At 35.0% G+C, this 25,969-nt stretch overlaps 3 protein-coding genes across 4 annotated transcripts; 2 read left to right on the top strand and 1 right to left on the bottom strand.

Moving 5' to 3' along the window:
• Positions 1 to 1,966: 1,966 nt before the first annotated feature.
• LOC116011156 lies at positions 1,967 to 11,355 on the top strand. 2 transcript variants are annotated; one of them, XM_031250680.1, is made up of 8 exons: positions 1,985 to 2,160; positions 2,659 to 2,943; positions 8,654 to 8,725; positions 8,904 to 8,968; positions 10,013 to 10,163; positions 10,258 to 10,344; positions 10,424 to 10,513; positions 10,933 to 11,355. In XM_031250680.1, the coding sequence occupies exons 2-8, from the start codon at positions 2,680 to 2,682 to the stop codon at positions 11,074 to 11,076; spliced, it is 873 nt and encodes a 290-aa protein (XP_031106540.1). In that variant the 5' UTR covers positions 1,985 to 2,160; positions 2,659 to 2,679; the 3' UTR covers positions 11,077 to 11,355. The 2 variants fall into 2 exon arrangements, with proteins under 2 accessions (XP_031106539.1, XP_031106540.1); XM_031250679.1 differs by lacking the exons at positions 8,654 to 8,725; positions 8,904 to 8,968; positions 10,013 to 10,163; ... (1 more) ...; positions 10,424 to 10,513; positions 10,933 to 11,355 and adding an exon at positions 4,679 to 5,948 and having other exon boundaries at positions 1,967 to 2,160.
• A 3,735-nt stretch (positions 11,356 to 15,090) lies between these two features.
• Positions 15,091 to 16,784, bottom strand: LOC116010763. The gene is made up of 2 exons (XM_031250274.1): positions 16,739 to 16,784; positions 15,091 to 16,322 (listed from the first exon to the last, which is right to left on the bottom strand). The coding sequence occupies exons 1-2, from the start codon at positions 16,782 to 16,784 to the stop codon at positions 15,091 to 15,093; spliced, it is 1,278 nt and encodes a 425-aa protein (XP_031106134.1).
• Positions 16,785 to 17,731: 947 nt separating this feature from the next.
• Positions 17,732 to 25,534, top strand: LOC116009879 (cysteine--tRNA ligase 2, cytoplasmic-like). The gene is made up of 10 exons (XM_031249057.1): positions 17,732 to 18,002; positions 19,969 to 20,144; positions 20,930 to 20,993; positions 22,794 to 22,955; positions 23,329 to 23,499; positions 23,586 to 23,867; positions 23,948 to 24,073; positions 24,192 to 24,404; positions 24,492 to 24,605; positions 24,680 to 25,534. Exons 2-10 carry the CDS (start codon positions 19,972 to 19,974, stop codon positions 25,061 to 25,063), a joined length of 1,689 nt encoding a protein of 562 aa, XP_031104917.1. The 5' UTR covers positions 17,732 to 18,002; positions 19,969 to 19,971; the 3' UTR covers positions 25,064 to 25,534.
• Positions 25,535 to 25,969: the final 435 nt, after the last annotated feature.

The raw sequence follows: 25,969 nt of genomic DNA on the forward strand, positions 1-25,969 counted from the left end.
GTTAACGCAATCAGCCGTCAACTACTAGCTAAACCAACCAGCTATCAGCTATAAGCCATCAGCCGTTTGCCAAACACCCCCCTTGAATATTCCAACTTTGTTCTTGTTAACTAATCCTTATACAATCAATCATCAATACTATTAATAAAAGAAAAATCATCCCCCTCAACTTTCCCGCACAAACTAATATTATTAATTACTCCCTCTGTCCCATTTTATCTGTCCTACTTACTATTCATTAGTCAAACCAACTATTTCTTCTTTGTTTATTTTCTTTATCATTTTTTACTTGTTTTTAAATTTGATTTTTTGTGTTTAATAGTAATTTTAGTGTAGTTTCTAAATATATAAATTTTGTATATTAATACTAAACTTAATATTATGAAAAATTGAATTAAAAATAACTTCAGTCAAGCCTCGTTAACCGAACCAGACACATAAAATGGGACGGATGGAGTAATTGGTAAAAAAAATTAATAAAGTTTAATTGGTAACAAAATTAATTTACCAAATTCTGAGAATAGTTAAACCATTATAACAATGAGAATTATGGATAGATATTATGCGTAATTCTATAGGAAAAAATAAGGTAAAATTGCATTTTTCGTCTCTAAGTTAAAGGGTAATTGTAGAATTCGTCCCTAAGTTCTTGTCATGCTCACTTTAAAGTCACGTACTCAAATTAACAAGACCCCAATAGTCACATGACCAAAAGTGTAATTAACTCATGCATTTTGCAAATCCACGTTCGATAGTAGAGCTCGATATATATTTATTTTTAGTATGTTACTTATATTTTGATACACATTTATTTTTAATGTATTGTATATTCATTTTTATTATATTGAAACTCAAAATGAACCTATAATATACTAAAACTAAATATACACATATTAAAAATGAACTTGTATTAGACATTCATCTTGTTACATAGACCATGGTCCACGATATAAGCATTGTTAGTTACTCCGTATTAAATTAATATAAAATATTTAATTTTGTCCATGTAATTATCAAAATTACTATATTGCTCTTGATCCATATAATTTCAAAGATCATTATTTTGTGGACTGTGGTCTACACAGATGTGTGGACCATAGTCCAAAAACACATAAAGTACATTATTTTAACTCATAAAATATATTATTCTAACACATAAAGTACATTATTCTAACTCATAAAATACATTATCTTACCCCATAAATTTCAGTATTCTAACACATAAAGTATACTATACATTATTTTAACTCATAAAATACATTATTCTAACACATAAAGTACATTATTCTAACTCATAAAATACATTATCTTACCCAAAAATTTCATTATTCTAACACATATAAAGTACTTTATTATAACTCATAAAATATATTATTTTATCCCAAAATATTCATTATTCTAATACACGCAAAAAACAATAATTTTTTAATATAAAAACAACATCATTTTGAACCGTGAGTCCACACAATAATTTTTCATAATTTCAGACTATATTATTAAAAGAAATTATACGGAGTAATTAAGTCGCATGTCAAGTAAATTCTCTCACCAATCAAGACATTTAATATGATTTGATTTGTAGGTATGAACACCAGCTTGCATTGGACTTTCGTCACGGCAAAATGGAGAAATATAACAAAAAAATATTAAAAAAAATTAGCAATTTCTCTTTTCTTTTTTGGGATAATCGGTGCATTTGGAGATTTTTTTTTTCTTATTTACTTGTTTAAAAAAAACTTAAATGACAATTTCCAAGGATGCCCTCAGTCTCTTCACAGTTCACATCATACGTTATCTACGTGCCATGATTGCAATTTCGCCACGTGTCCAGAAAAAAAATACTATCTCTAGGTACCACGGTGATTAAACGCCGTCAAATGGGCCCCGACATTTTATACAACGGCGTTGAATTTTGGCGTTAAAATAACGTTACCGGGGCTAAAAATGTAAAACCCACCTGAGAGGTTCGAACAAACCACATTCAACCTATGTTCGTATAATTCTCGATGATGTCCAGAAACCATCAACACTATATTGAAAAACGTTAAAAGTACTCTATTAGCTGTATTCAATTACGCCTTATATTTCAAAGCAGAGTTTTGCTGCGACTTTTGTCCTCGCTTTCGTTTCTCATTCACAGCAAGAATCGCGTTTCTACAGGTAAATTCAGCTCCCCGTCACTGAAGTTTCTTGGATTTTTAGTTATTTCAATTTGATTTCTTGTTCTTGTTCTTCAATTTTTGATCCTTTCTTTTTTAAATACTTTTTTTGGTTCTTGAAAGTGGTATTTTGGACTTTTAGCTGCAAATTTCTGTTCTTGAGTTTGTTCAATGGTGTTTGGTGTCCGAGAATGGAGTTAAAAGAGAAAAAAAATGATGAAATTGAAGAAATTGTTGCGCGTGTTTTTTTGGGGGTTTTATCAGTATCCTTATCATATTGTTTCTATAACGCTAGACGGTTCTTTTTTTTTTTTTTTTTTGTTGAGGGTAAATATGAATTAAGAAACTCATACACTTACTAAACGTTTAAATTTTAGTCGAAGTAGAATTCATATTTTTATAGGGTACCATAACGCAAAGAAAATGCGGAAAAATCTGTAAATGGGACTGTGAATTTGTTGAAATTGATGTGAAGATATGTTGTTTGTGGTATATTCAGGATTTTATTGATAAAGAAGTAATGGGAGAGCACTTAGTTTTGTGCGTTGACCGACTCATTACCCCTGAATCGGTTCAAACACTGCAATGGTCAGAATCTGCAGGACCTTCAGGAGGTAGTTCTTACTCTCCCAAGGACCATAAGGTTGATATTGAGGATTTGAAACTAGAGGGTGCTGGTGAAGATAAGCCGCTGCTGCTTCAGAGTGTTGAATGCCGCATTTGCCAAGAGGAAGATGATCTTAGCAAATTGGAAGTTCCTTGCGCTTGCAGTGGCAGCTTGAAGGTACTTTTGTTTTTTGTTTGGTTACCGACTAACATTTGTATTATTTACTGTCTGAGGGGGGATTCGGGAATGTATTGTTGGAAAAAATAGCAAAAATGATATTGAAAGTGACTATTTTATCATATACATATATGTAGTGTCTATTTTCGATTTGGGTCGGGTTAAAGTAGATTTGAGTTCTTTGTAGTAAGACTAAAAGATTGATATATTGTATGCTCAAAACGAATAGTAGGTGAAGGAGAAATTGATTCTCAAAGTAGACCCATTTGAATTGGAAAATGAATGTAGAAAGGCTTAATAGTAGCTTTTGTCCCACATTGGAAAAATAAGGGGATTTGCACCACTATATATACAAGAGTCTTTTAAAGGTATGTTGAATTGTATAGCATAAAGGCTTTCTTGCTAACTTTTTGAAAATATTTTCCAACATTTTTAGCCACTTTTTGGGGTATCGTTTTGGATTTTAATTCTAATGTTACGGAATTAATTACAAATTAATTTTAATTTTAAATTTTTGAATTAATTTTCAAAGTAGTGGTTGTCAGTTATGAAGGTTACAGTCTGGGTACTAAACCAGTGTTGAATGTCATGTGAATTGCTATTAATTCCTCATCTTCTATATATGCATGGTTGATCAACACATTTTGGACATAACAAATCTTACGTTTTCAGCTCTCAAAACTCTTCACAACTTTCTCCAAAACCTTCTTGTGTTCATCTCGTGTTCTTGTTTGTCGGGCTCATTTGTTTTGAGTGCTCAAACATTGAGTCATAGTACGTTTTATCCTGGGAAAGCTAGGGCAGTGTTATCAAGGCGTCGCCTAGGCGTCCGGTCGGTCGAGACCGAACGCCTAATGTGCTCGCCTCGCCTAAGTGCAGAATACAACCCCAAAACTCCAGAAAACATACATGGGTAGAACCTACACACTAAGGCGAGTCTACCGGTGTAATTTCTAGCCAGAGAAGTCGCCGGAATCGGCCTCACGCGCCGGCGCGTGGAGTCGGAACGGCGGCACGGCGGCGGCGCGTGGAGGAGCGTGGTGGCTCCGATGGCGGAGTGGTTCGAGCTCCGGCGTCGTCCTCCTCTTCCGAGCAAAGCCCACTCCTCTTTGTGGAAACATTATGGAGCAAAATAAGGATGTTTGCATCAGTAGAGTTAGTGCTAATAGTGGGAGTAGTATTTCTGGGAAAAGAGTCCCTTTTTGTCTCAATTCCTATGTATATATATGTGTAATCAGGTATATATATGTGTAATCAGTGTGTAGTGGTAATACATAGAAATATACAAAAGCTTTTAATTTCACACTCTTCTCAAGGTTACAACTTCCTAGAGTAGAGTAAATATGGCTGTTACAACTCCCTAGAGTAGAGTAAATATGGTTGCCTATTTCCAACACACATCATACCTAATTGCCTATTCACATCCTCTCTCTCTCTCTCTCTATATATATATATATATATTACTCATCGCCTAGTCGACTAGTCGATTAGGCAATTGACGGCATCTCGCCTAGAAAGTCCGCCTTGATAACTATGAGCTAGGCTACAAGCCTACAATGCTCCTAGCACTTTTGGGAAATAACAAATAAGGTTTTAAGGAGAGAGTGTTTCACTCGACTTGTACCAACACTCGAGACCTTTTCTTTGCTTGTGCTTGTATTTTCCAGAAATAAATATTTTTATAGGATTTTTGCTACAACCTTAAAACCTTATTTATTGTATCTTTGATATCCAGAAAATGGAGAACCCAATATTGCCTAACAACAACAATGAAGATGAAAATGTTGGAAACAATAGTGGTGGGAGTGGCAACAATGTTGCACATTTCCACCACGCACCGGTGAACACTGGTTCACTGTCCGGTGGTAGCACCGAGGGGTACATTCCCACGATACGGGTACCAGTTTCGGTACCAAGTGGTTCGGTTGAGAAGCCGGAGAAGTTCACTGGATCGAACTTCAAGAGGTGGCAGCAAAAGATGCTGTTCTACTTGACAACTCTCGGCTTGGCACGGTTCTTGATCGAGAGGGTTCCTGAGTTAAAGGAACAGGATGCACAATCTGTGATAGCGGTTGGCATATGGAAGGATTCTGACTTTCTTTGTCGTAACTACATTCTTAACGGATTGTGTGATGCGTTATACGATGTATATCGCAAAATTGGCACAGCGAAAGCGTTGTGGGAAGCCTTGGATCATAAGTACCAAAACGAGGATGCCGGCGCAAAGAAATTTGTTGTCGGTCGTTTTCTCGACTTTAAAATGGTTAATTCCAAGACCGTGCTTAGTCAAGTTGAAGATTTGCAGTTAATCTTTGACGAGATCCATGACAAAGGCATGGTAGTGAGTGAAGCGTTCCAAGTGGAATCTGTAATCCACTTGTTGCCTCTAGGATGGAAGGACTTCAAGCATTACCTGAAGCAAAAGCGAAAGGAAATGAACTTGGAAGACTTGATCCAACGACTCTGAATTGAGGAGGGGATCAGGAAAGATGATGGGAAATGTCCTGTCATTAGTGGCGCTAAGGCTAACGTTGTGGAGCACGGTAAAAGCTCCAAAAAAGTCAAGAAAGACAAGCAGAAGCTAGGTCCAAAAGGAGGCGTTGCCAAAACAAAATTTTATGGTAAATGCTTCAACTGTGGCAAGAATGGCCACAAGTCAGCTGATTGCAAGGCTCCAAGGAAGAAGACCAAGAGCTTACGTTGAGGAGCGAGAAGGTGTAGATAGGAAACTCTGAGCTCTGCTTAGTCTGTTGTGGAGGGCATGGGCAAGGGGTTCTAAAGATGACTTCCTGGAAGGAATTGACATTGAGCGCATGTGTATGTTCCAGAGCTAAGGAAGAATCTGGTGTCTGACTCGTTGTTGAACAAGCATAGTTTCAAGATGGTCTTTGATCGGATAAAAGTAATTTTTTTTTAAAAACTAGGAATGCTTGTTGGTAAAGGTTATGTACTTGATGGGCTTTTTAAGCTCAGTGTTTTGCCTATTTTCATTAATATAAGCAAAGTTAATTCTGTTTACTTGCTTGAGTTTTCTAATTTGTGACATGATAGACTAGGTCATGTTAATTTTAATTCTATACGTAGATTAATTAACATGAACCATATTCCTAATCAACACAAATAATAAATGTGAAATTTATGTTGAGGCAAAACTAATCAAGGCACATTTCAAATCAGTTGAAAGTAAAAACTGAACCATTTGAATTAGTCCATAGTGATTTGTGCAATTTTAAGTCGATACAAACGAGAGGTGGTAATAAGTATTTTGTCACATTTATCAATGACAGCATACGTTATTGCTATGCGTATTTGCTAAAAAACAACGATGAAGCGTTGAAAAATTCATTCTTTATAAGAATGAAGTTGAAAACTGTGAAAACAGTTTACATTCTAATGTTTTTTGTATTATTGCTTCATTAATTGATACACCTATATATACAAGTGAGAGAAGAACAAACTTGCTCAGATCCAACATTATTATATGATAATGCTCCACTATTCCTTAATTTCCTCCACTCTGTCTAACACTAACACATCCACTCTGTCTAACATTAACATATAGGAATAAGAAAGCACAATAATTCTCAACATCCCCCTGAAGCTGGAGCGTAAATATCAAAAGCTCCAAGCTTGTTACACAAATATTCAACTCTGGGACCTCTTAAAGCTTTGGTGAAGATGTCAGCCAACTGATCATTTGTACTCACGAATGAGGTAACAATTTCCCAACCAATCTTCGATATCTTTCTGGATCTGAAAAGGGCTTCCCTTGTTCCACTACAACCTTAATATTAGGATCTATGGGAGTATCAATTGGTCTGCAATCAAGCATACCCGTTTCCTCTAATATGTCTAAAGCATATTTTCATTTGAGATATACAAATCCCTTGCTTTGACTAGGCAACTTCTATCCCTAAAAAGTATTTCAATTTTCCAAGATCTTTTGTCTCGAAGCAAACCGTGATAGTTAGATTCACAATAAAATCAAAGCTGATAGCCTTAGACAAATGTTATGAAGAGGCTGAATGGTTACGCCATTTTCTCGAGGATATTCCTCGTTGGGAAAGACCGGTACCTCTAATATGTTGCATTGCGAAAGTCAAGCCACAATTGGTAGAGTACGGAACAAAATGTATAATGGTAAGTCTAGACATATACGTTGTAGACATAGTACCATTAAACAACTACACAACTGATGTTGTCTCGGTTGACTATGTGAAGTTAAAAGACAACATAGTGGATCTGCTAACCAAAGAGTTGAGCAAATAAGTTGTGGAGAAGTTGACACGAGGAATGGGTCTAAAGCCCTTGGAATAAATTCTAAGCGGACACCCAACCTAGCTGGCACCTAGGTTCAATGGGACAACTAAATTATGAAACGAAGCGTGTCACTATGGGGGGTCTCAAACTCCCTACCACTCCTCGTTAGAATAGTGATTCCCGCACGAGGCTAGCACGTTGATGCTTTAATGATTCGAATGTCGGTTGACTTGTGTGAGTATGCGGGATACTCGAAAAAAAATCTCCTATGTGAGAGAGAAATGGGGTCGCTTCAAAGGAAAATTGATTAGGCTCAATTCTTTAGAAACTCTTGCAGAACCAGGACGGTGACCCATGACCAAAACGGGCACAGTCATAAAAACAGAATGGTTGGGAGGTTCCAGTGTGAGATATACCATCATCTACACAAACGGTAGTCAGTTCAAAGACATCGCATTCTACCGAACAAGCAGTAGAGTAAATATATCTTCACAAGGGAAGGTTCAAAGGGTCCTACCTATCCTATGCAGAGATCGACCTTTGAACACAGTCATTCCGTTTTAAAACACCCTGAAGGTGGAAGGTAGCTTTTGTTCCACGTTGAAAAAATAAGGGGATTTGCACCACTATATATATAAGAACCTTTTAGAGGCATGTTGAATTGTATAGCATAGAGGCTCTTTCTCGGGGTGTAAATAAAATCCCAGAATGAGCTTGAAAAAGGCTTGACTCGTGTACGCCGGCACTCGAACCTTGACTGTCCGAAAGCAAATAAGGTTTTAAAGAGAGTGTTTCTCTCACTCGATTCGTACTAACACCCAAAACCTTTTCTTTGCTTGTGCTTGTATTTTCCCGAAATAATCTTTTTCGTAGGATTATTTTGCTACAAGCATTCTGTATTTTTGAAAATTTGCAAAAATCATTTGTAAAATAGGTATTAGTTCTTCCAAATTCCAATGGAAGAGATTGGAGTTCTCTTTGAACTATTACAGTTTAGTGCTTATGGAATGCTTTCTGTGCCTCGAGTTCTTTCAAACAATTCCCCTGAATCATGCTTCTTTTTTCTTTTCTTTTTTTCTCTCTCTTTTTTGTATATAAAACCAATTGTCAGAGTAATGTAATGTTCTACATTGGAGTGGTTCTATTTGTAATGAACAGGTCTTCTCAATTCTCATCATAGTTTTCTCTATTTAGGAATTAGCACTACCAATATAGGTAGCTATGTCGCTTATCGCATATTCTTTGACTATGCACTTTCCTATTTACTTCTGACTGTTTCTTTGACTGGCTAGTTCCTGTGTTTTTGTTGCATTAATTTCTTTTCCCTTCATGGTTGTTGAAGGGCGTTTCTGTGCTCAGAATATTTTCTAAAAGTGATTCTGGCACTTAAAGCTAGGCTGAAACATTTGTAACATAGAGTTTAACATTTTGTCTCATTTCAAAATTGCAGTTTGCGCACAGGAAATGTGTCCAGCGATGGTGCAATGAGAAAGGGGATATAACTTGTGAGATTTGCCACCAGGTTTATTGCTGATTCTACCCAACTATGTCTTTTAGAAATATATTCTGTATTCCAGTAACAACACGGGATACTTCTTACCACATTGGCCTGGAAGTGTTGTATCTTCACTTTAGTTATTAATCAATAATCGAAATGCTTTCATTGTCACTTCTTCATAGACATTCTCCTGTTTGTGCAGCCTTACCAACCGGGCTATACTGCTCCACCACCCCCTCCATCTGAAGATACTGACACTGATATCAGGTGAGTTTCTGTTATTTGCTCCCCATTTGCCATTACGATTTCATAATTTGGTTTACCTTTGACTCTTTGAGATCAAGTATTTTAACCACTAGTCTAGGTTTTCTAATTCCTTATTCCTTTCGTGTATGTGCATGCAAGTGACAGATTTATCTATAGGGACGAGTTAGTGATTTCCCCAAAGTGTTGCCCTAAAAACATTGAATTTTCATAATTTTGTGTACTTCATGTTTTATTTGATTTCTTTCTTGAATATTTTTGTCATTATATCAGTCTCATCTTGAAGACTGGCTATTTTATCTGTTTTATCCTTAAAATGTTAAGAATTGCACCTACCTTGTTGTTGTAAAGCTCTTTTATGAACAATTTTTGACATTGACTGTTCACCATTGGGTATTTGGGGCAAGAGGGCCAAGGTTTGAAATTCGACAGTGGTAGTGTGGGGATTATGCCCAAAGTGGACAAATCCCTTGTGCTCATTGGCATTTGGCCCTACCTACTGAGCCATTGAGTTTCCGTGATTTACATCTTCCCAAATGCTCTGTCGGGCCGGGGTATGGGTGGCCTTTGGGATTGGGGATTCAACCTTAAATCTTAATATTACCATTGGGTATACTCAGATATCTTTCAACCTTAAATCTTAATATTACTATATTGTAACTAGTAAAACAAACATTAATAGAATGTAACTTTATCTCTGTTATGCTCCTGAAACCTGTGAGGTGATTCAGGTTAACCTTTTTGGTATCAATTTATCCTCATTGTCAAATGTCAAGACATTCTTCTTTTAGTACATTGCATTATTTGATTTTCAGTCCTCTTTTATTTCCTTTCTTTACCCTTTGTGTGAGTTGGGGATGGGGCAATGTGTTCTACCTTGTCGTAATTTCTTGGTCTTTTGACCTTTGATGCTCGAGTCATTGGATGTGACAAAATAAAAGCTCCAAGAAATGATTCATTATGTCTCTGGGAAACCTCAATCCTCTAAATTGTTCTTGCTATAAAATTTTGTGCTAGTAGCTGAATTGGCTTGGGATTCTATTGCAGCCCGCGCTGGACAATGGCTGGAGCTCAACTTGACATAAATGACCCTAGGCTTCTGGCCATGGTTGAGCGCCGTCTTCTGGAGACTGATAATGATGACTATGCTGATTCAAGTGCAAATGGAGCTGCATTTTGTCGCTCAGCTGCTTTAATTGTAAGCAATTAGCACTAAATATGAATTTTTAAATTTTCTTTTTTGAAGTAGTTATTGCTAGATACTTGTGACATTTCTGCTCAAATGATTGCAGTTAATGGCTCTTCTACTTCTGAGGCATGCTATGATCCTTGGTAACGGTGATGGGGATGGTGACGATGAAGTTTCTACCTTTTTCTCTGTAAGTCGGGCCTGTCCATGTAAACAATTTGTTTGTTTCCCCATATCGGAGAATTAATTCTGAGGTTGGTATTTCACAGCTTTTTCTGCTACGGGCTGCCGGTTTTCTTCTTCCATGCTACATCGTGGCTTGGGCTATTAGCATATTACAACGCCGAAGGCAAAGACAGGTTAGAGAGACTTCAGCCCACAATCAGCTTCTTCTGTTCAAGTTTTCCTAGTATTTACCAAGGCCTTTACATATAACTTTACATGCATTTTCTACATTCTAATTGCTTTTTCTTGTTTTTGATATCTGTTATGTTATAATCACATAATGATTATATATTACAGTAATCATCATGACACTTACGGCACATTTGGTTCGCAGAATAGGCCTGAAATGGAATAATATTTCCAGTAATAGATAATATTCCCAGTAATAGGCTTATTCCTTTGTTTGGTAAGAACTTCTATTCCCAGGAACATTGTTTCTGGGAATGACCTATTCCCCCTGTAGGGGAATAGCTATTTGGTTACTGAAGTTACTTGCCTTCCCCATAATGCATTTTGTGACTTTGTTGCTTGACTCGAACAAAAAAATTATCAGGAGGCAGCAACATTGGGCGCAGCCGAAGTTACTTTTATGGTTCCGGCAGGGCAAAGCAGGGGTTTACACGTCACAATCACGCCAGGACCTCCGGTGCCTGCAGCCGCGCCAGAGGCGCCAACTCCTCATCAGCAACTCCTATAAGTCGTTTGGCCGGCCTGTTTCGTCTGGGACCGAGATGTCATCCCATCATCCTTAGCTGGTAAGGAAAGTTGTAACTGCTTGATTATGTAACTCTTGTTCTGTTGTTGAATGAATGCTGCAATGCCATCCAGTTGCACTTTTGCACTGTGATGATGAACTTTAAATCCGTGGTTGTGTATAGGATTCGGTTCCAGTCTGTTTTTCTTCTGTCTGACGTGAGTTGGAATAATAATGAATAATAAATTTGATTGTTGCAGCTCGCAATGATTATGCAATTCATTCTAAAATGAGTAAAATCTAATAAATCAAATGTTCCTGTTTAATAACATATGTTATCATATTTAAAAGTTTTTTTTATTACATATAAAGAGAATTATTTTTTTTTGAAAACAAAGAACCAATTTGATTAATGTAGGAAAGCAGAAATAGAGTCAGGCGGGAAGAGTCCCAGTGCAGAGTACCAATCTGCAAAAAAGCCAATGCGGCAAAAGTATGTGCTATGTTGTGGTTTTCATTATATTCCTCTATAAACAGTACTTATATCTACAATGGTACAGAGTATGATTAGAGTGAATAGAATACCGATTAACTATATGATAATTGATAATTGAATCAACACAAAAAAGTTAGTTTTGGTCAGTTTTGGTCATTGATATTGAAAAACTTTATAGGAGAAGGCTCCTATGAGATCACTTATTTAGGTGAAATTACCAACTCCGTTTGTATACACTTTAACTTGGAATCTTACTCAATCTAGACCATTAAAATATTGTGAGATAAAATCTTGTGCACAATCTAATAAATTTTAATAGTCTAGATTGATTGACACACTCGCTTCGTTTGCACACAGTTAATCACCATTCGCGCACATTTAATCACCGTTCGCGCACACTTCAACTTTGAATCTAGACTATTAAAATTATTATATTGATGCACAAGATTTGATTTCACAATCTCACCTAAACAGGTGATCTCATATGATCATATATATATACTAGTTCTCACACTCGCGTTGCGCGATTAAACCAATGTCCAATGCGTATTTTTAAATTAGTGTTTCTTAATTGGTTAAAGTAATCATATAATAATGAGAGAAAAAAAATGCTAAATTAATAAAAATCAAAGAAATAGTCTCGATGCTTATATATTTTAATAAAACATAACGAAATTGTAAATAGCTAAATTGCAACTAAAATAAGTAGAAACAAATAAGCCACTTACATGGGAGCAAATGGCGTGTCATCATTGTCAATTGTTTGTACACCGGTCCGACCATTTAAAATCCATGTGAAATTTTATTTGTGATCAAGTACTTTATAGTTTGTCCGGACAGGTTTGACAATGACATTTGAGGTGATGTACCATTTGTTGGTTTGTAAAGTGATATCATACATTTCAATGTCATTATCAAACACTATTGATTGAATCCGAGTTGCTTGCATTGACATATACCATTTACAATGATGTTGGTGGTGAATGAGAGCATCTTAATAATAATAATAATAATAATAATGATGATAATAATGATAATAATAATAATAATAATAATAATAATAATAAAAAATAATGGAGAAACAATTTACTATTTACTTACAGTTCCATCCTCAAGTACGATGAGCATATACTTTTTCTCAGGCGTTTCAATAGCAATTTTTTGGTTCGTTTTTCTTAATGACATGAATTGTACAACTCCAGCCCACAGTTTGTGTGTCAATAACAATTAACTTTACTGCATTTGTCATTACTAATATCCTTGTGTCATGGAAAATATGTTCATAAATGATGTTATGAAATATAATATAATGCATGGGAAGTTGGGAACCGCAACATAAATTCAGAAACCATAAATTAGGGAGTTAGGAGTAACTAAAATGTGTAGATTATAGAGGAATATAATGAGAACCACAACATTACATACAAGGATACAAGTATAAAACAGATTATACAATAGATATATTTACATAACGATATTGAAGTTATACTAATTAATGAGTATACAATCATTGATTTTATTTTTTTTTAAAAAAAAAACTGTAATCATTATGAATGCGGATACAAATAATAGAATTAGCATGATAATATTTTGACAATCATACCTATAAAATGTCAAGTAGATGGTGCGTTGCAGAATATGCTAGGTTTAGTTTTGGGTGAATACCAGTGAGAAGGGGAGGGGTTTATATACTGTTGTTTTGAGTAGAATAATGATTTAGTTAGGAATCTATACAAAATTGTATTATAGAATTTTAATAAGACATCAATATTCTAATTTTAAGTTAGGAATCTATACAGAATTGTATTATAGAATATTGCCAATTTGTTTAAAAACTGCAATAAAGAAACAAATTGCCTAAAGAATTTACATGTTAAACTTCTGTTATATTTAACGGAAAAATTTGGTAAAATTATAAAAGATTAGGATATATTAGGAATTTAATTGGAGGTTGCACAATAAGAACACAAAGTACAATATGTTATAACAGACTATTACACCAACATTTTTTTAGTTCCAGTTAAGGGTCTAACATTATTGACTCTTATTATAAGTGTAGATGTAGATATATATATATATATATATATATATATATATATATATATATATATATATATATATTGAGAGTTAATACCTAAAATGGTCCTCCGACTATAGCGTAATACTTGATTTAGTCCCGAAGTATTTTTCGTACCCAATTTAATCCTCTGTCTTTTAAAACGGTACCCAATATCGTCCACCGTTAGAAATTGAGCGTTTCCACCGTTATTATCAAGGGCAAAGTTGTCGTTTAAAATTATTTAGCCAATTCCTTCGTTGTTATATCCATTATTTCTGTCCAGAACTGAAAACACAGCATCGCATAGCATAGCTTTCCTCCTCTGCCCTAGGGTCAACCCATTTGCGATTACACTCACAGAAATTGAAGATTTGCTCAAGCCAAGGAGGATGCATAACAGAGAGGCTTCTTCATCATCATCTGGGTCAGTGAAGCAAAGATTACACTTTGGAGAAGTGATTCATATTTTCCATTGTAATTGTGGTAATGAGTTAACCCTTCAAACCTCATGGAGTTCTGAGAATCCTGGACGAAGATTTTGGAATTTTGTTGGTATCAATGTAAGTAATTAGCTATAATTGTTGGTTTTGTTTTTTTTTTTTTTTTTTGGTTGTCTTTTTTCTTTTCGGAATTGTGCAGGTTCACTTAGTAGTTCATAGTGTAATTCACGTATTGATTTTTGATTTTTTCGAATCTTTTGTTCCTTTTGGGTTTAGGGTTACCCATTGCCAATTTTGAAGGAGTAATTGTGTGTATACAAGGAATGCACTCGTGTGGATTTTTTGCTTGGTTTGATCCTCTAATGTGCTTACGATCGAAGAAAATCATTCCCGGATTGTTGAAGAGGGTGAACCGAAATGAGGAAGAAATTGAGAGGCTCAAAGCATCCAAATTACGAACCGGCAATGGTCCAAAAAAACTGTAATGTGAAATGGTTCAAATGATTGTTATTATTAGCACTAGGAGTAGTAATAGGACTACTAATGAGTAATGTGGTGCCAAAGAAATGTGGACAACCTAGTGATCTTTATAGGTTGCCATGACCAATATGTAATTGTTCACTATTTTGTATGTACAATGTTCACTATGGTTCTTAATGCCATGTTTTATGTTGTGTTGATATTGGTGTTTGAGAAAGACAATGCAGAAAATGAGCAAAAACATAGAATATATTAATTGAGCAAAAAATGCCCCTTCCAAAAAATGCAATTTTACATTGGTGTTTTTGTATCTAACATTCCACCCAAAAAACCATGCTTCTGTCATGGTATTGCCAACCTAGGCAATAGAGGCCCTTCCAAAAAAACCAAGGCTGAAGACTGCTAACAAAGACAAAAGAAACCATGGCAACAGTTTGGTTTTTCCCCTTTCAGATATTAACAAAACCATGCTAACTATACTACCCAAAAACTACCATCAATTCTACCAACACTGCCCAACATTTCACCCAAGTTCAATTAGTTCACTGAAATTCCCTTTGCATTTGGACTTGAACCCCACGGTAGACCTTTTTCTGTATTGTCCTATAGTGCTTAAACTTCCCTTTGCATTTGGACTTCCACCTCATAAACCTTTTCTTCCCTTCTTCTTCAACAACATTACTCAATTTAACCAAAGAAGTTGTGTTTGGGTTAGTCCTTTGTATCTCAAGGTAGTAGCTCCAAAACTTGTTGAAATGATCCTCAAGCTCTCCCTTAATTGCAGCCCTAGCAAGCTTCATGGCCTTTATTGCTTGCCTCTTGGTCACAGTGAAATGCTCATCACTACATACTTTGGCCCTAAACTCCTTAGTTGTCCATGCAGAATGGCCTTTTACTTCATTCTTCCACCTTTTTGCCAACACGGTTGCCTTCACCATTTTGTTTTCTTTCACCCAAGGACAATCAATATGGGAATCATTAAAGGTAGTAACCCTCCAAGTATTAGGATGTTGCTCTAACCTAAGAGTGATTGACCATGGGCATCCAATGTGTTTGCAAGTCACCACATACCGAACCTTATCATTTCTGGAGAATTTTAAATCCTTCCCATTCTTAAAAGCATACTGTATTATAGCATCTTTAAAATCAGATTTAGAAGCAAATTTTAAGCCAATACTAAACACAGGACATTCCTTGTCAGTACAAGCCCTAAAATGTGGGAATTTCTCTTTTTCCCCTTCTTCATCACTACCATATGGTGACCCTTCATCAGAATATTCAATCGGAGGGTCAATATTTTCCCACTGGTCCTCATCTTCACCCACACCTTTCTCACTTGGCAATACACCATCATACTCCACAATTGGATCAATTGATCTTGCAAATTCAATGTCATCACCTTCTTGTTCATTGTAATCAATATTACAATCAAACAAGACATCCTCACTACCCTCCTCTTCACTTACTGCATCCAATTCACCCAAACCAACCCATAACTCAACTTCTCTTGCCCTACCTTCAAAATCTATTAAATCCCATGTCTCTAAATCTGAAATCACCTTAGTCAATTTATCCTCAACCACTGCATATACATTACAATCCTCAATGTTGAATCCTAAGTCATTTAGTAGATCCTTAATAGTCATATAACCCCATTCATCTACTTCAACATTATCAAAATAATCACAATACCCTCCCACATAGGAAGTAGATCCAGAATGACTTAAGTTTCCCCCATGTCTAATCTTAATTGTGAACAGTTCATTTTCTTCTCCTGATTTCAATAGGTCAACAAAAAACTATATAAATAAACCAACAAACATGACAAAGCAGCAATAACTCAATTCAATATGTATTTCAAAAATATGTCGTCCCAACCTAATAAAGACAACAAAGCAGATGACAGATTTATATTGCAGCATTTCGAGGTTTTAAACAAATACTCCACACAATGTACAGTAAATAACTAAGCAAAGCAATACAGCTGGAAAGTAGATGATCCCTACCATTACCACCAGCATACAACTCTAAAAAAATTGCAGTAAAGAACAAACCATGGACCCTACACTAAGCTGGAAAGTACTTTCCGCTATACAACACAACATTATATATACCAAAGACCTCCAATTTACACTCACTTTGGCACTACAACAATCGAACAATCAACAAACAACGTCAAGAATTGCATACCGTAATTTGGGATTTCACCGCCTCCAAGCCTTCTGCTATACCCCATTGTTGAAGCAAAATCATCCAACCCTAGCTAATCGCAGTGCAATTTCCAGTCGACTTCCAGAGGTTTTGATTTCTACCATTTTTACACTTAGCAAGAAACGGGTTTTGACTTTGGGTAATATATTATGTGTTTAAGTGACGAATAGCGAAGAACATGAAGTCGTGACAGAGACCAGACCAGAGGAAGATACTAGAGGAAGAAACGGGTTTGGACTAAGTAAAATGACAAGTTTGCCCTCAAAATAACGGATCATTGACGGCAATTCTAACGGTGGACGACATTGGGTGTGATTTCAAAAGACAGAGGATTAAATTGGGTACGAAAAATACTTCGGGACTAAATCAAGTATTACGCTATAGTCGGAGGACCATTTTGTGTATTAACTCTATATATTGAAATACTCTCTAGCCCACATCCAACTAGCCCAACACAACCTGCTAAGCCCAAATTCCAATCATTATTGTGTGGACCATGGTCCATACAGTTGTGTGGATCATATTATCAAATTAATGTATATTTAGTACACAAATAATATACTTTTAGTATATTAAAAATGTACATTATATTTAGAGAAAGTACATTATTTAAGTACTGAAAATATATTATTTTATATAATATATATTTAGTACACGAACAATGTATTTTAATACGGAGTATATTAAAAATATGCTCGCATGGACAGCTCAACTTGTGATAGGGGTGAAATTTGGGAGCAAAATCAGAGATTGAGTCTCACCAGCGACGGCGGTGTTGGGTAATCTCTCAAAGTGAAGAGACTTTTTGTACGCAATAAGCAAATGTCTTACATTTTCTCAGATGCTACGTTTTGTCGGACCCTTGAATTGAATTCAACCTCTTAGAAAAAAAAAAATTTTTTTTTTTTATTGTGGTCCACATGTACCATTGTTCATGCAATAATTTGCTCCAAAATTGCCAATAGCTATTCCATATTCCCCAACCCAAACCCTAACCCAGTCCCCTTAATCCCTTTTCCACACACCAAGTTCTCGGCTTCTGCTTCTTCCGTTCTTCCACTTCTCCGTCCTCCCATGATTCCACTCCACAGGGCACAGACCACGATTCCTCTGTTCTCGGCTTCTGCTTCTCCGTCCTCCGACGCGGCGAGGCGCCGAGGCCAACGCCCTCGCTCCCGTCTCCTCTCACTCACGCTCTCCGTTTCCAGCCGACGCCCTCGCCCCTCAGGCCTCAGCCAGTCAGGTAAAATTTTATTCTGTAATATGTTATTTTTAATTTTTTATACTGTTTATATATTTGACATGATTATGTATTTATATTTGGAGAAATTGACTTCTCAATTTAATTGTGTCAAAAAAATACTTTAATTTTTTTTAATAATATGATATATGACAGATGGATGAAATATAGGAAAGAAGATGTTAGAGTGATTCTATAAAGTTTATATAATTCATACGAATATATAAGAGATGTTAAATTGATTTTGCAATGATATCACTTTATATATGACTTACATGCATATATGTTAAGTTTCTGGCACTCTGGCAGTGGCCAGTGCCTTATACTGCCAGTGATTTAATTAAACATTGTGTCAATTTTTGGTTTTTTCGGCCGATAAAACTAACTGAAATCGAAGGTGTTTCGGTTGGTAGGTTATTCGTTTTTTTGGTAAATTATGTGATTGACATACCGTTTGCTCACCCCTAAATAAAATGTATGATTTGAAACTAATAATCTTAAATAAAATATATCATGTAAACCTAAAAATACAATTAACAATATATATATATACACACGCGTGCTTGTATGTGTATGTTTATATTTTTTTAGTTTATATTTTTTTAGTTTATATTAAAGTCGATAAATGGCTATTATGTCAATAATCTAAATAACAAATAAATACATAAATATAGAAAACATATTTTATATATAAGTAAAAAAGTTTTATAAATAAAAAACATAATAAATGTGAAATATATATTAAAATAATACAGTCAATTACAACAATTTTAAGCCAATTATTTTTCTAGCCCATTTGAATACCAAAGCCCCACCCATCCCAACCCTTAGCCCTAACCCTAACCGTTTAAGCTTGAAAACCCTTCAATCCTTCAATTCAGTTTTTTTTCACTAGGGGAAAGAACAATTGAAGAAGTTCTAGGAAAACATTGAGCTTTTAAAAAGGCGGATGAAGGCTCTTTGGAAAAGGCAGGATCCAGGAGTCATGAGTTTATTTATTGAGGCACAAAAAGAATATCTTTTGTTACTTGAACAACAAAACTGTTTTTGGAAACAACGGGCTAAAGAATTCCTACTTCAAAATGGGGATACAAATTCTAAAAATTTTCATAATACTGTTAAGTGAAGAAGAAAGTTAATAGGATTTCAATGGTAAAGAATTCATAAGGAAATTGTGTTAGTGAAATCGAGGATTTGAACACAGTTCTGGTTGAGTATTTTCTAACAATTGTATAGTCTATCCCAAGGTAATATGGTTTCCATCCTCATTTGTATAAGCCCGACCATAGAATAGAGTCAGAATGCCCAAATACAAATCTTATTTTTAATGAAAGATAAAAAGCATCAATTTTAAGAGTAAAGGGACAATTTTATTTTATTGGGATTAGGGCTTTGTTGGTAGCCAAGATTAATTGATATTGTTGGCCGATTGGACAAACTTGACTACTCAAGAGAAAATGGGGAAGAAACGACCGAAATTGTTAAAGATATTAAATTGTACAATATAATAATGTAGTTGAACTTCCCATATATTTTGTCAATATGTTTTTTATAGCCTACCAAATTAAAAATTAAAATTTTGTAGGGTTAATATAATATCTAATTATTTACATATTTATATACTTTTATAAAGGAAATTTACATAATTAAATTGATTATTTCTAATCCATTTCATATACATTATAATTCCAACAATATGAATAAAAATTAAGGAAAATATATATATAGTTTTTGAAAGGAAACACCTAAAAGTATATTAATGAAGCAAATGATGTAAATTTTAAATTTTGTATGAGTAGATTTGGATGTAATTGAATGTATTTCCTTATAACAATTATAGACTGATATCAACATTTTAAAGATAAAAAGGGACTTCTTTGCAAAACAATGCTTGAAAATAAAAGCATCAAATTTTAGAGCAGAGGGTTTAGGTTTTGTTGGTGCTAAATTGATTTGGCCGATCATCCAGAAAATGGGGAAGAAACGATTGCAACTGTTCCTGTACAATAGCATGACAAAGCATAAGGAAGTTTTCAAGCCGAAAGAGGATGGTAAGGTCGGAATGTATATATGTGGCGTCACTAGCTATGATTTCAGCCACATTGGCCACGCTCGAGCCTATGTAGCTTTCGATATTCTCTACAGGTCCAATTTCCTTTTTTTCAATGTGATATACTTCATAGTGAATTTTAATTTGAAATTTATGTTGTGTTGATGTTAATTGTATTTGCAAGTTTGCTTCTTGCATCGCGTTTTCATGGACTGGATTATCTTTGTTTATATTTTATGGTTTGGCAAATGATATTTAATTTCAACTGCTTCTAAGATTCTTTAATGGAATTGATTGAGATTTCAGACAATTGTTTTTTTTCCTGGTGAGTATGGTAGTGTTTTCTATATTGAACTTGAAACTCTCTTATTATATATTCCTAATTGAAGTGTCTAACTATCACCTTTAAGGGTTGTTTGAATAAGTTCAGGTTTTATCTTTTGGCATATGGTAATGTTGCTTGCATATTGCAAATGAGTTTAATTTCAGTTGCTTCTAAGATTATTTGAATTGATTATGAATTCCGATGAATTTATTTTTTGATCATTTGATGTTTACATTTATGAGTGATGTCCTCTAATTTCTATTGTACTTGAAATTCTTTTATTGTGAACATTAATTGAAGTGCATTAGTATCATCTTTATAGGTTGTTTGAATCTAACCAATAATTAGGAATGTTTCTTGTTCTATGATAAGCGCTCATTGGAAGAAGAATTAGTGCGGTATATGTTTTGCAAACCATTTATTGTGATGAACTTACGTTTATGTCTTAGACATACATGTTTGAATTGCTTTAGTACAAGCATTTAATGATTTCTAATTTTGCTTTGTTCTTTATTCAACCATATGATAAGAATTTCTAGTACTGAATGTTCACAGATATCTAAGATACTTGGGATATGAGGTGGTTTATGTACGTAATTTTACGGATGTGGATGACAAGGTGAGATATTTTTCACCCTAAAGTTTGTTGTTTCTGTTGTATACTAGCTTTTTAAAGTTCCAAGAGTTAGCTTCATGTATCTGTTATTTGTGATGCATAATACATCAATACTAAAGTTCTTTTAATGTTAGTATCTCCTTAGAACTATGTTATCGGATTGAAATGACTCAACTAGATACTTTTGTATATTGCCATGAGATAATTTTATTTATAAATGACTAATATAGACCATGCATAGAAGGAAACTAATCGAATCATTCAAAAGGAAAAATTCATGGAAGCATATAATCAGGGATTTACTAATTATGTAATCAGTAATTGATATTCCTTATTTTATGATCATGTAATAAGGAATTGATTGAATATGTAATCAATAATTCATGCTCCTTATTTATTTTACATATGGTAATAGATTATAAATAGGGACCATTCTTAGAATAGAGAGCATCCAGCTCTAACTAGTTGTTGGCAGGAATTTATCATTGTTTTCTTTTCCTTGTGTATTACTTTAAAATATCATTGTTGAAAAACAAAGGGTTGTGTCTGTTTTTGAATATGCGCTTACTAAAGAGTTATGTGTCTCAATATATTTGTGTGATGTTTCTTCATTAGAAACATAGAATTATAGTAATATATTGTAATCTTTCAGTCTTATATACATTTTCTTATTCCTTGATTCTTTATCTATGCTTCCGCCTAACTGGCGTGTGGTTGTTATTCTCTACCTGCCAAGCCATCTTTCAAATTCAACAATCATAATTTCCTAAATTTCTTGGTTCAAATCCATCTTGGATGATTTTTACTCCTTATGAATGACCTCCCCTAATTAGGCTAAAGTATCAAGAACCTTGGGATTTTTCTCATGATCGTGAAGTGGGTCCAGTTTGTGTATCTCTAACACAAAACTATATATTTATTGAATGCAACAGCTTTGTTTTTGGCTACATATAAAACTTTTAATAGCATATATAGTAATAAGTTATTGTATAACTATGTTTTAATTGTTCTAGATTAATATGTTATCAACAATCCTAGCATTGTTTGGGTGATTGGATCATCTTGCCTATATCCAGGCTGAATTCTTGGAAATTTGGGTTCTTGTCAATTGCAAGTACATGAACCAGAAGAGTGTCCAGTTCTAAGTCTAACCAGTTGTACCTGTTGTAATTGGGTTGTGATTTTAAAAATATTAGTTCTATATTGGTGTGAATAGATACTCAAAATTTTGAAGGCTTATAGCTGAGTTTGTCTGGACATTAACAAAAACTAGAAGTTTAAAAATTTCAAGGCATGTAGCTGAGTGTCTGGGAAAAAAACAATAGTGTGGAACGTAGAAAAACATGGCAGCTTCTTCAGAGGTGGGCTTGCTCAGAGTCTGCAAATATCACCACTTAGTGACTTAGATAGCGTTTAGTTGAGTTATATTACTTTATGAGAAAATATTGTTCAGTGGTATATCATATAACTAGTGTCATAGTTTTATAGAAACATAAACTAAAATGTCTGTAGCCATTTCAAATTTGTTAGTTTTATGTTTGATTCCTGTAACATTTCTTTGAAGTTTTTGCTTTTTAGATCAGATCCTGTTTTTATATTAGTCATATTTAATTCCCTACTCCCTGCTCTAGCCTTTGGTAGTTAAATTTAACCTGTTATTTTTCTTTCACAAGCCCTTCAACATTTAAGTCTGTGTTGCAATTTGTTAAAGCTTAAATTATTTCTTATTCAAGTCTCCAGTGTTGATTGTTGTGATGCCAAATGTATATATATATATATATATATATATTTTTTTTTTCTCAGATAATTAAAAGAGCAAATGAACTTGGGGAGGATCCAGTAGCACTGAGTGGTCGATTTTGCCAAGAGTTTCTTAATGACATGGTTGATCTCCATTGCCTCATGCCCACCCATCAGCCACGTGTTACAGATCATATGGATCAAATAAAGGAAATGATAGCACAAGTAACTTTTCAACTTGTGCCTGTGTGAAGTTATTGTATTTGTTGTTGGTTTGAGCAGTGCTAAGTAAGCCATGATAACATGTATTTTGAGATATGAAAGGGTTTTTCTTTTTTTTTTTTTTTCCCATTTATTAATGGTGCTCAGAATTAAGGAATATTATTTTATGTTCTTTCAAATCCGGGAATGAGTTTTTTCCCCCTTTATATTCTCATGTACTATATGCGTTGTCACATTTTGTTGGGTATTGTAGGAACAAGGAACGATGAAAGGTATTTGTTTTGCAGCTTAATTTCTTTAGCATTGTGCATTCTGTTTCTGAGCTTGGTATTCCTCCCTCAAAATTCCTTTGATTCAATGCTCATCTCATTTGCAGATAATGAACAATGGTTGTGCTTACACAGTTGATGGGGATGTGTATTTCTCCGTTGATAAATTTCCAGAGTATGGTAAGTTATCTGGACGGAAATTAGAAGATAACCGAGCTGGTGAGCGAGTTGCTGTTGATTCTAGAAAGAGAAATCCGGCTGACTTTGCCTTGTGGAAGGTGAGAAGGTTCTGTGAATTAATAACTGTAGTTACTGACTTACTGTTATTGATTTTATATGCACTTAAAATATTTTCACTTCTCAGGCTGCAAAGCCTGGCGAGCCAAGTTGGGAAAGTCCATGGGGTCTTGGAAGGCCAGGGTGGCATATAGAGTGCAGTGCTATGAGTGCTCATTATTTGACTCACTCGTTTGATATTCACGGTGGTGGTATGGATTTGATTTTTCCTCATCATGAAAATGAGATTGCCCAAAGCTGTGCTGCTTGCTCTGAGAGTAAAGTGAACTATTGGGTACACAATGGATTTGTCACTGCAAATGATGAGAAAATGTCAAAATCACTTGGAAACTTCTTCACCATTCGTGAGGTAAATTTTGGTAATAATATTAATGTTAGTTATATCAGTATACTTTCAGATCATGTGGCCTGTATGTTCTTGTTTTGTAGGTTACCAAGCTCTACCATCCCTTTGCATTGAGATATTTCTTGTTGGGGACACACTACCGTTCTCCGGTCAATTATTCAATATCACAGATAGAAATTGCATCAGAATCTCTGTTCTATATATATCAGGTAGAAATATACTTTCGGTGGTCTGTATTATGTCAAAGTTTTGTAGTATATGTATGAATTCTATCCCCATTTTTATGTTGCCTTTACCTTGACATTTGATTTTTAATTTGTGATCTAGACATTACAAGATTGTAAAGAAGGCGTTTCAAAGTTACAAGATGGTATTGAAATGAAAGGAGGTCGTGTAAGCGCTGCTGCTCAAGAATGCATCAAGAAGCTGCATAATGAGTTGGAGTCAAAACTTTCTGATGATTTACACACTCCATCAATATTAAATGGTGCCCTTCAAGAAGCCTTGAGATTCATGAATAGCTCTTTGAACACACTGAAGGTTGATTAAGAATGGCTTTTTTCTTTTATGTTGCTTCTTTGTGTGAATTTCTTGTTACTGAGGGTTTTCTATACAATGTTTTTACAGAAGCAGAAAAAGCAACAACTTGTATCTGGTATCACCTCCATTACTGAGTTGGAGAAAGAAGTGAAGGCAGTGTTGGATGTTCTTGGATTGCTCCCCGATTTAACTTACTCTGAGGTGCAACCCGAGGTTTTGTACTAGTGAAACGTCTGGCACATTACAATGAGATTCTGACTTGTTCCGTTGCACAGGTTTTGCAGCAATTGAAAGATAAAGCATTGATAAGAGCGGAGTTGACTGAAGAAGATATTCTGAAGTCAATTGCCGAACGAGTAAAAGCAAGGGAAGAAAAAGATTATGCTAAAAGCGATCAGATTAGGAGTGATTTGGCTGTTAAGGGGATTGCTTTAATGGATGTTGGGAATGAAACAATCTGGAGGCCCTGTGTACCAACCCAACAAGAAAGCAACGAGCAAGCTCAACAAAAACTTCCTGCTGCACCACCACAAAAAGAAGAGTCTGCTACTCCACCTCAGCAAGAAAAACCAGCTGTGCCACATCAACAAGATCAGCAAACTGTCACCACCAGTGTGCCACCTCAGAAAGATACAATTGTGTCACGTCAGTTGAGATGAGAAAACTGTCACCACTAGTGTGCCACCTCAACAAGTGGTAAGAGTGCTCTACTTACAGCCGAGAGGTTGGAGGTTCGATCTTCAAATCCTTGAGTTTGAGCCGGTCAGCTGCTCTACTTACAGCCGAGAGGTTGGAGGTTCGATCCTCAAACCCTTGGGTTTGAGCCGGTCAGCTATGGGTAACCTAGGTTAGTTTACCTCCTTGTGGTCCTTTGCCGGCTAGGGTCACAAGGCAAGATTAGGCTACCAGCATCTGACAAAATAGCAAGCAATTTCTGGACATCATCTTTTTGTATGGTTTGATGCTCTCAACTTTCTGAACAAATGGTTTCATAGAATAGATGATCACATAAGCTATATATTGTATCATTTGTACTAAAAAAATTGTACCATTTTGATATGAGCTGTTGCCTCATTGTTGAGGCAGTAAATTATCACTAAATTAAAGAACACAGTTCAACATTTTTATTGTTTCCAGTTGTGTTTTTTTTTCCTCCTGAGCTTAAAGTATCATTACAGTTGTAGAAATTTGATTTTCCTAATCTTAATTGAAGATGCAATAGCTTGGTGGCAAATTATACTGTGCACATAGCAATGTGCACCACGTACCTAAACGACGTCGTTTTGAACATTGTAAACTAATCATTCGTTTTTTTTTTTAAATCATGTTTCCCGTTTCGGCCGGTCTGTATTTATGTTAATATTCTGTGTATTCCAGGCAATCATTCTGTGTATTCCAGTCAACCGTTCTGTGTATTCTAGGCAACCGTTATGTGTCTTCATATTAGTAACACATGTTGTGATGTGTTTGTGCATTCAAATGTTTAGGAGGATGAGTTCTGTGTATTTTGTGTAAATATTCTGTGTATTCATGTTATTAACACAAGTTGTGATGTGTTTGTGCAT

The sequence above is a fragment of the Ipomoea triloba genome, chromosome 2 (assembly GCF_003576645.1).
Source record: "Ipomoea triloba cultivar NCNSP0323 chromosome 2, ASM357664v1".
Classification (NCBI taxonomy): Eukaryota; Viridiplantae; Streptophyta; class Magnoliopsida; order Solanales; family Convolvulaceae; genus Ipomoea; species Ipomoea triloba.

Excerpts from the sequence above, each read along its gene's own strand:
- LOC116009879 (XM_031249057.1), top strand. The coding sequence starts at position 19,972 with ATGGGGAAGAAACGATTGCAACTGTTCCTGTACAATAGCATGACAAAG. Across the intron at positions 20,994-22,793 it reads TTACGGATGTGGATGACAAG|ATAATTAAAAGAGCAAATGA; the intron begins GTGAGATATTTT and ends TTTTTTTCTCAG. Across the intron at positions 24,405-24,491 it reads GCTCTTTGAACACACTGAAG|AAGCAGAAAAAGCAACAACT; the intron begins GTTGATTAAGAA and ends ATGTTTTTACAG.
- LOC116010763 (XM_031250274.1), bottom strand. The coding sequence starts at position 16,784 with ATGGGGTATAGCAGAAGGCTTGGAGGCGGTGAAATCCCAAATTACG. Across the intron at positions 16,323-16,738 it reads CGGTGAAATCCCAAATTACG|GAGAAGAAAATGAACTGTTC; the intron begins GTATGCAATTCT and ends TATTGAAATCAG.
- LOC116011156 (XM_031250679.1), top strand. The coding sequence starts at position 2,680 with ATGGGAGAGCACTTAGTTTTGTGCGTTGACCGACTCATTACCCCTGAA. Across the intron at positions 2,944-4,678 it reads CTTGCAGTGGCAGCTTGAAG|AAAATGGAGAACCCAATATT; the intron begins GTACTTTTGTTT and ends TTTGATATCCAG.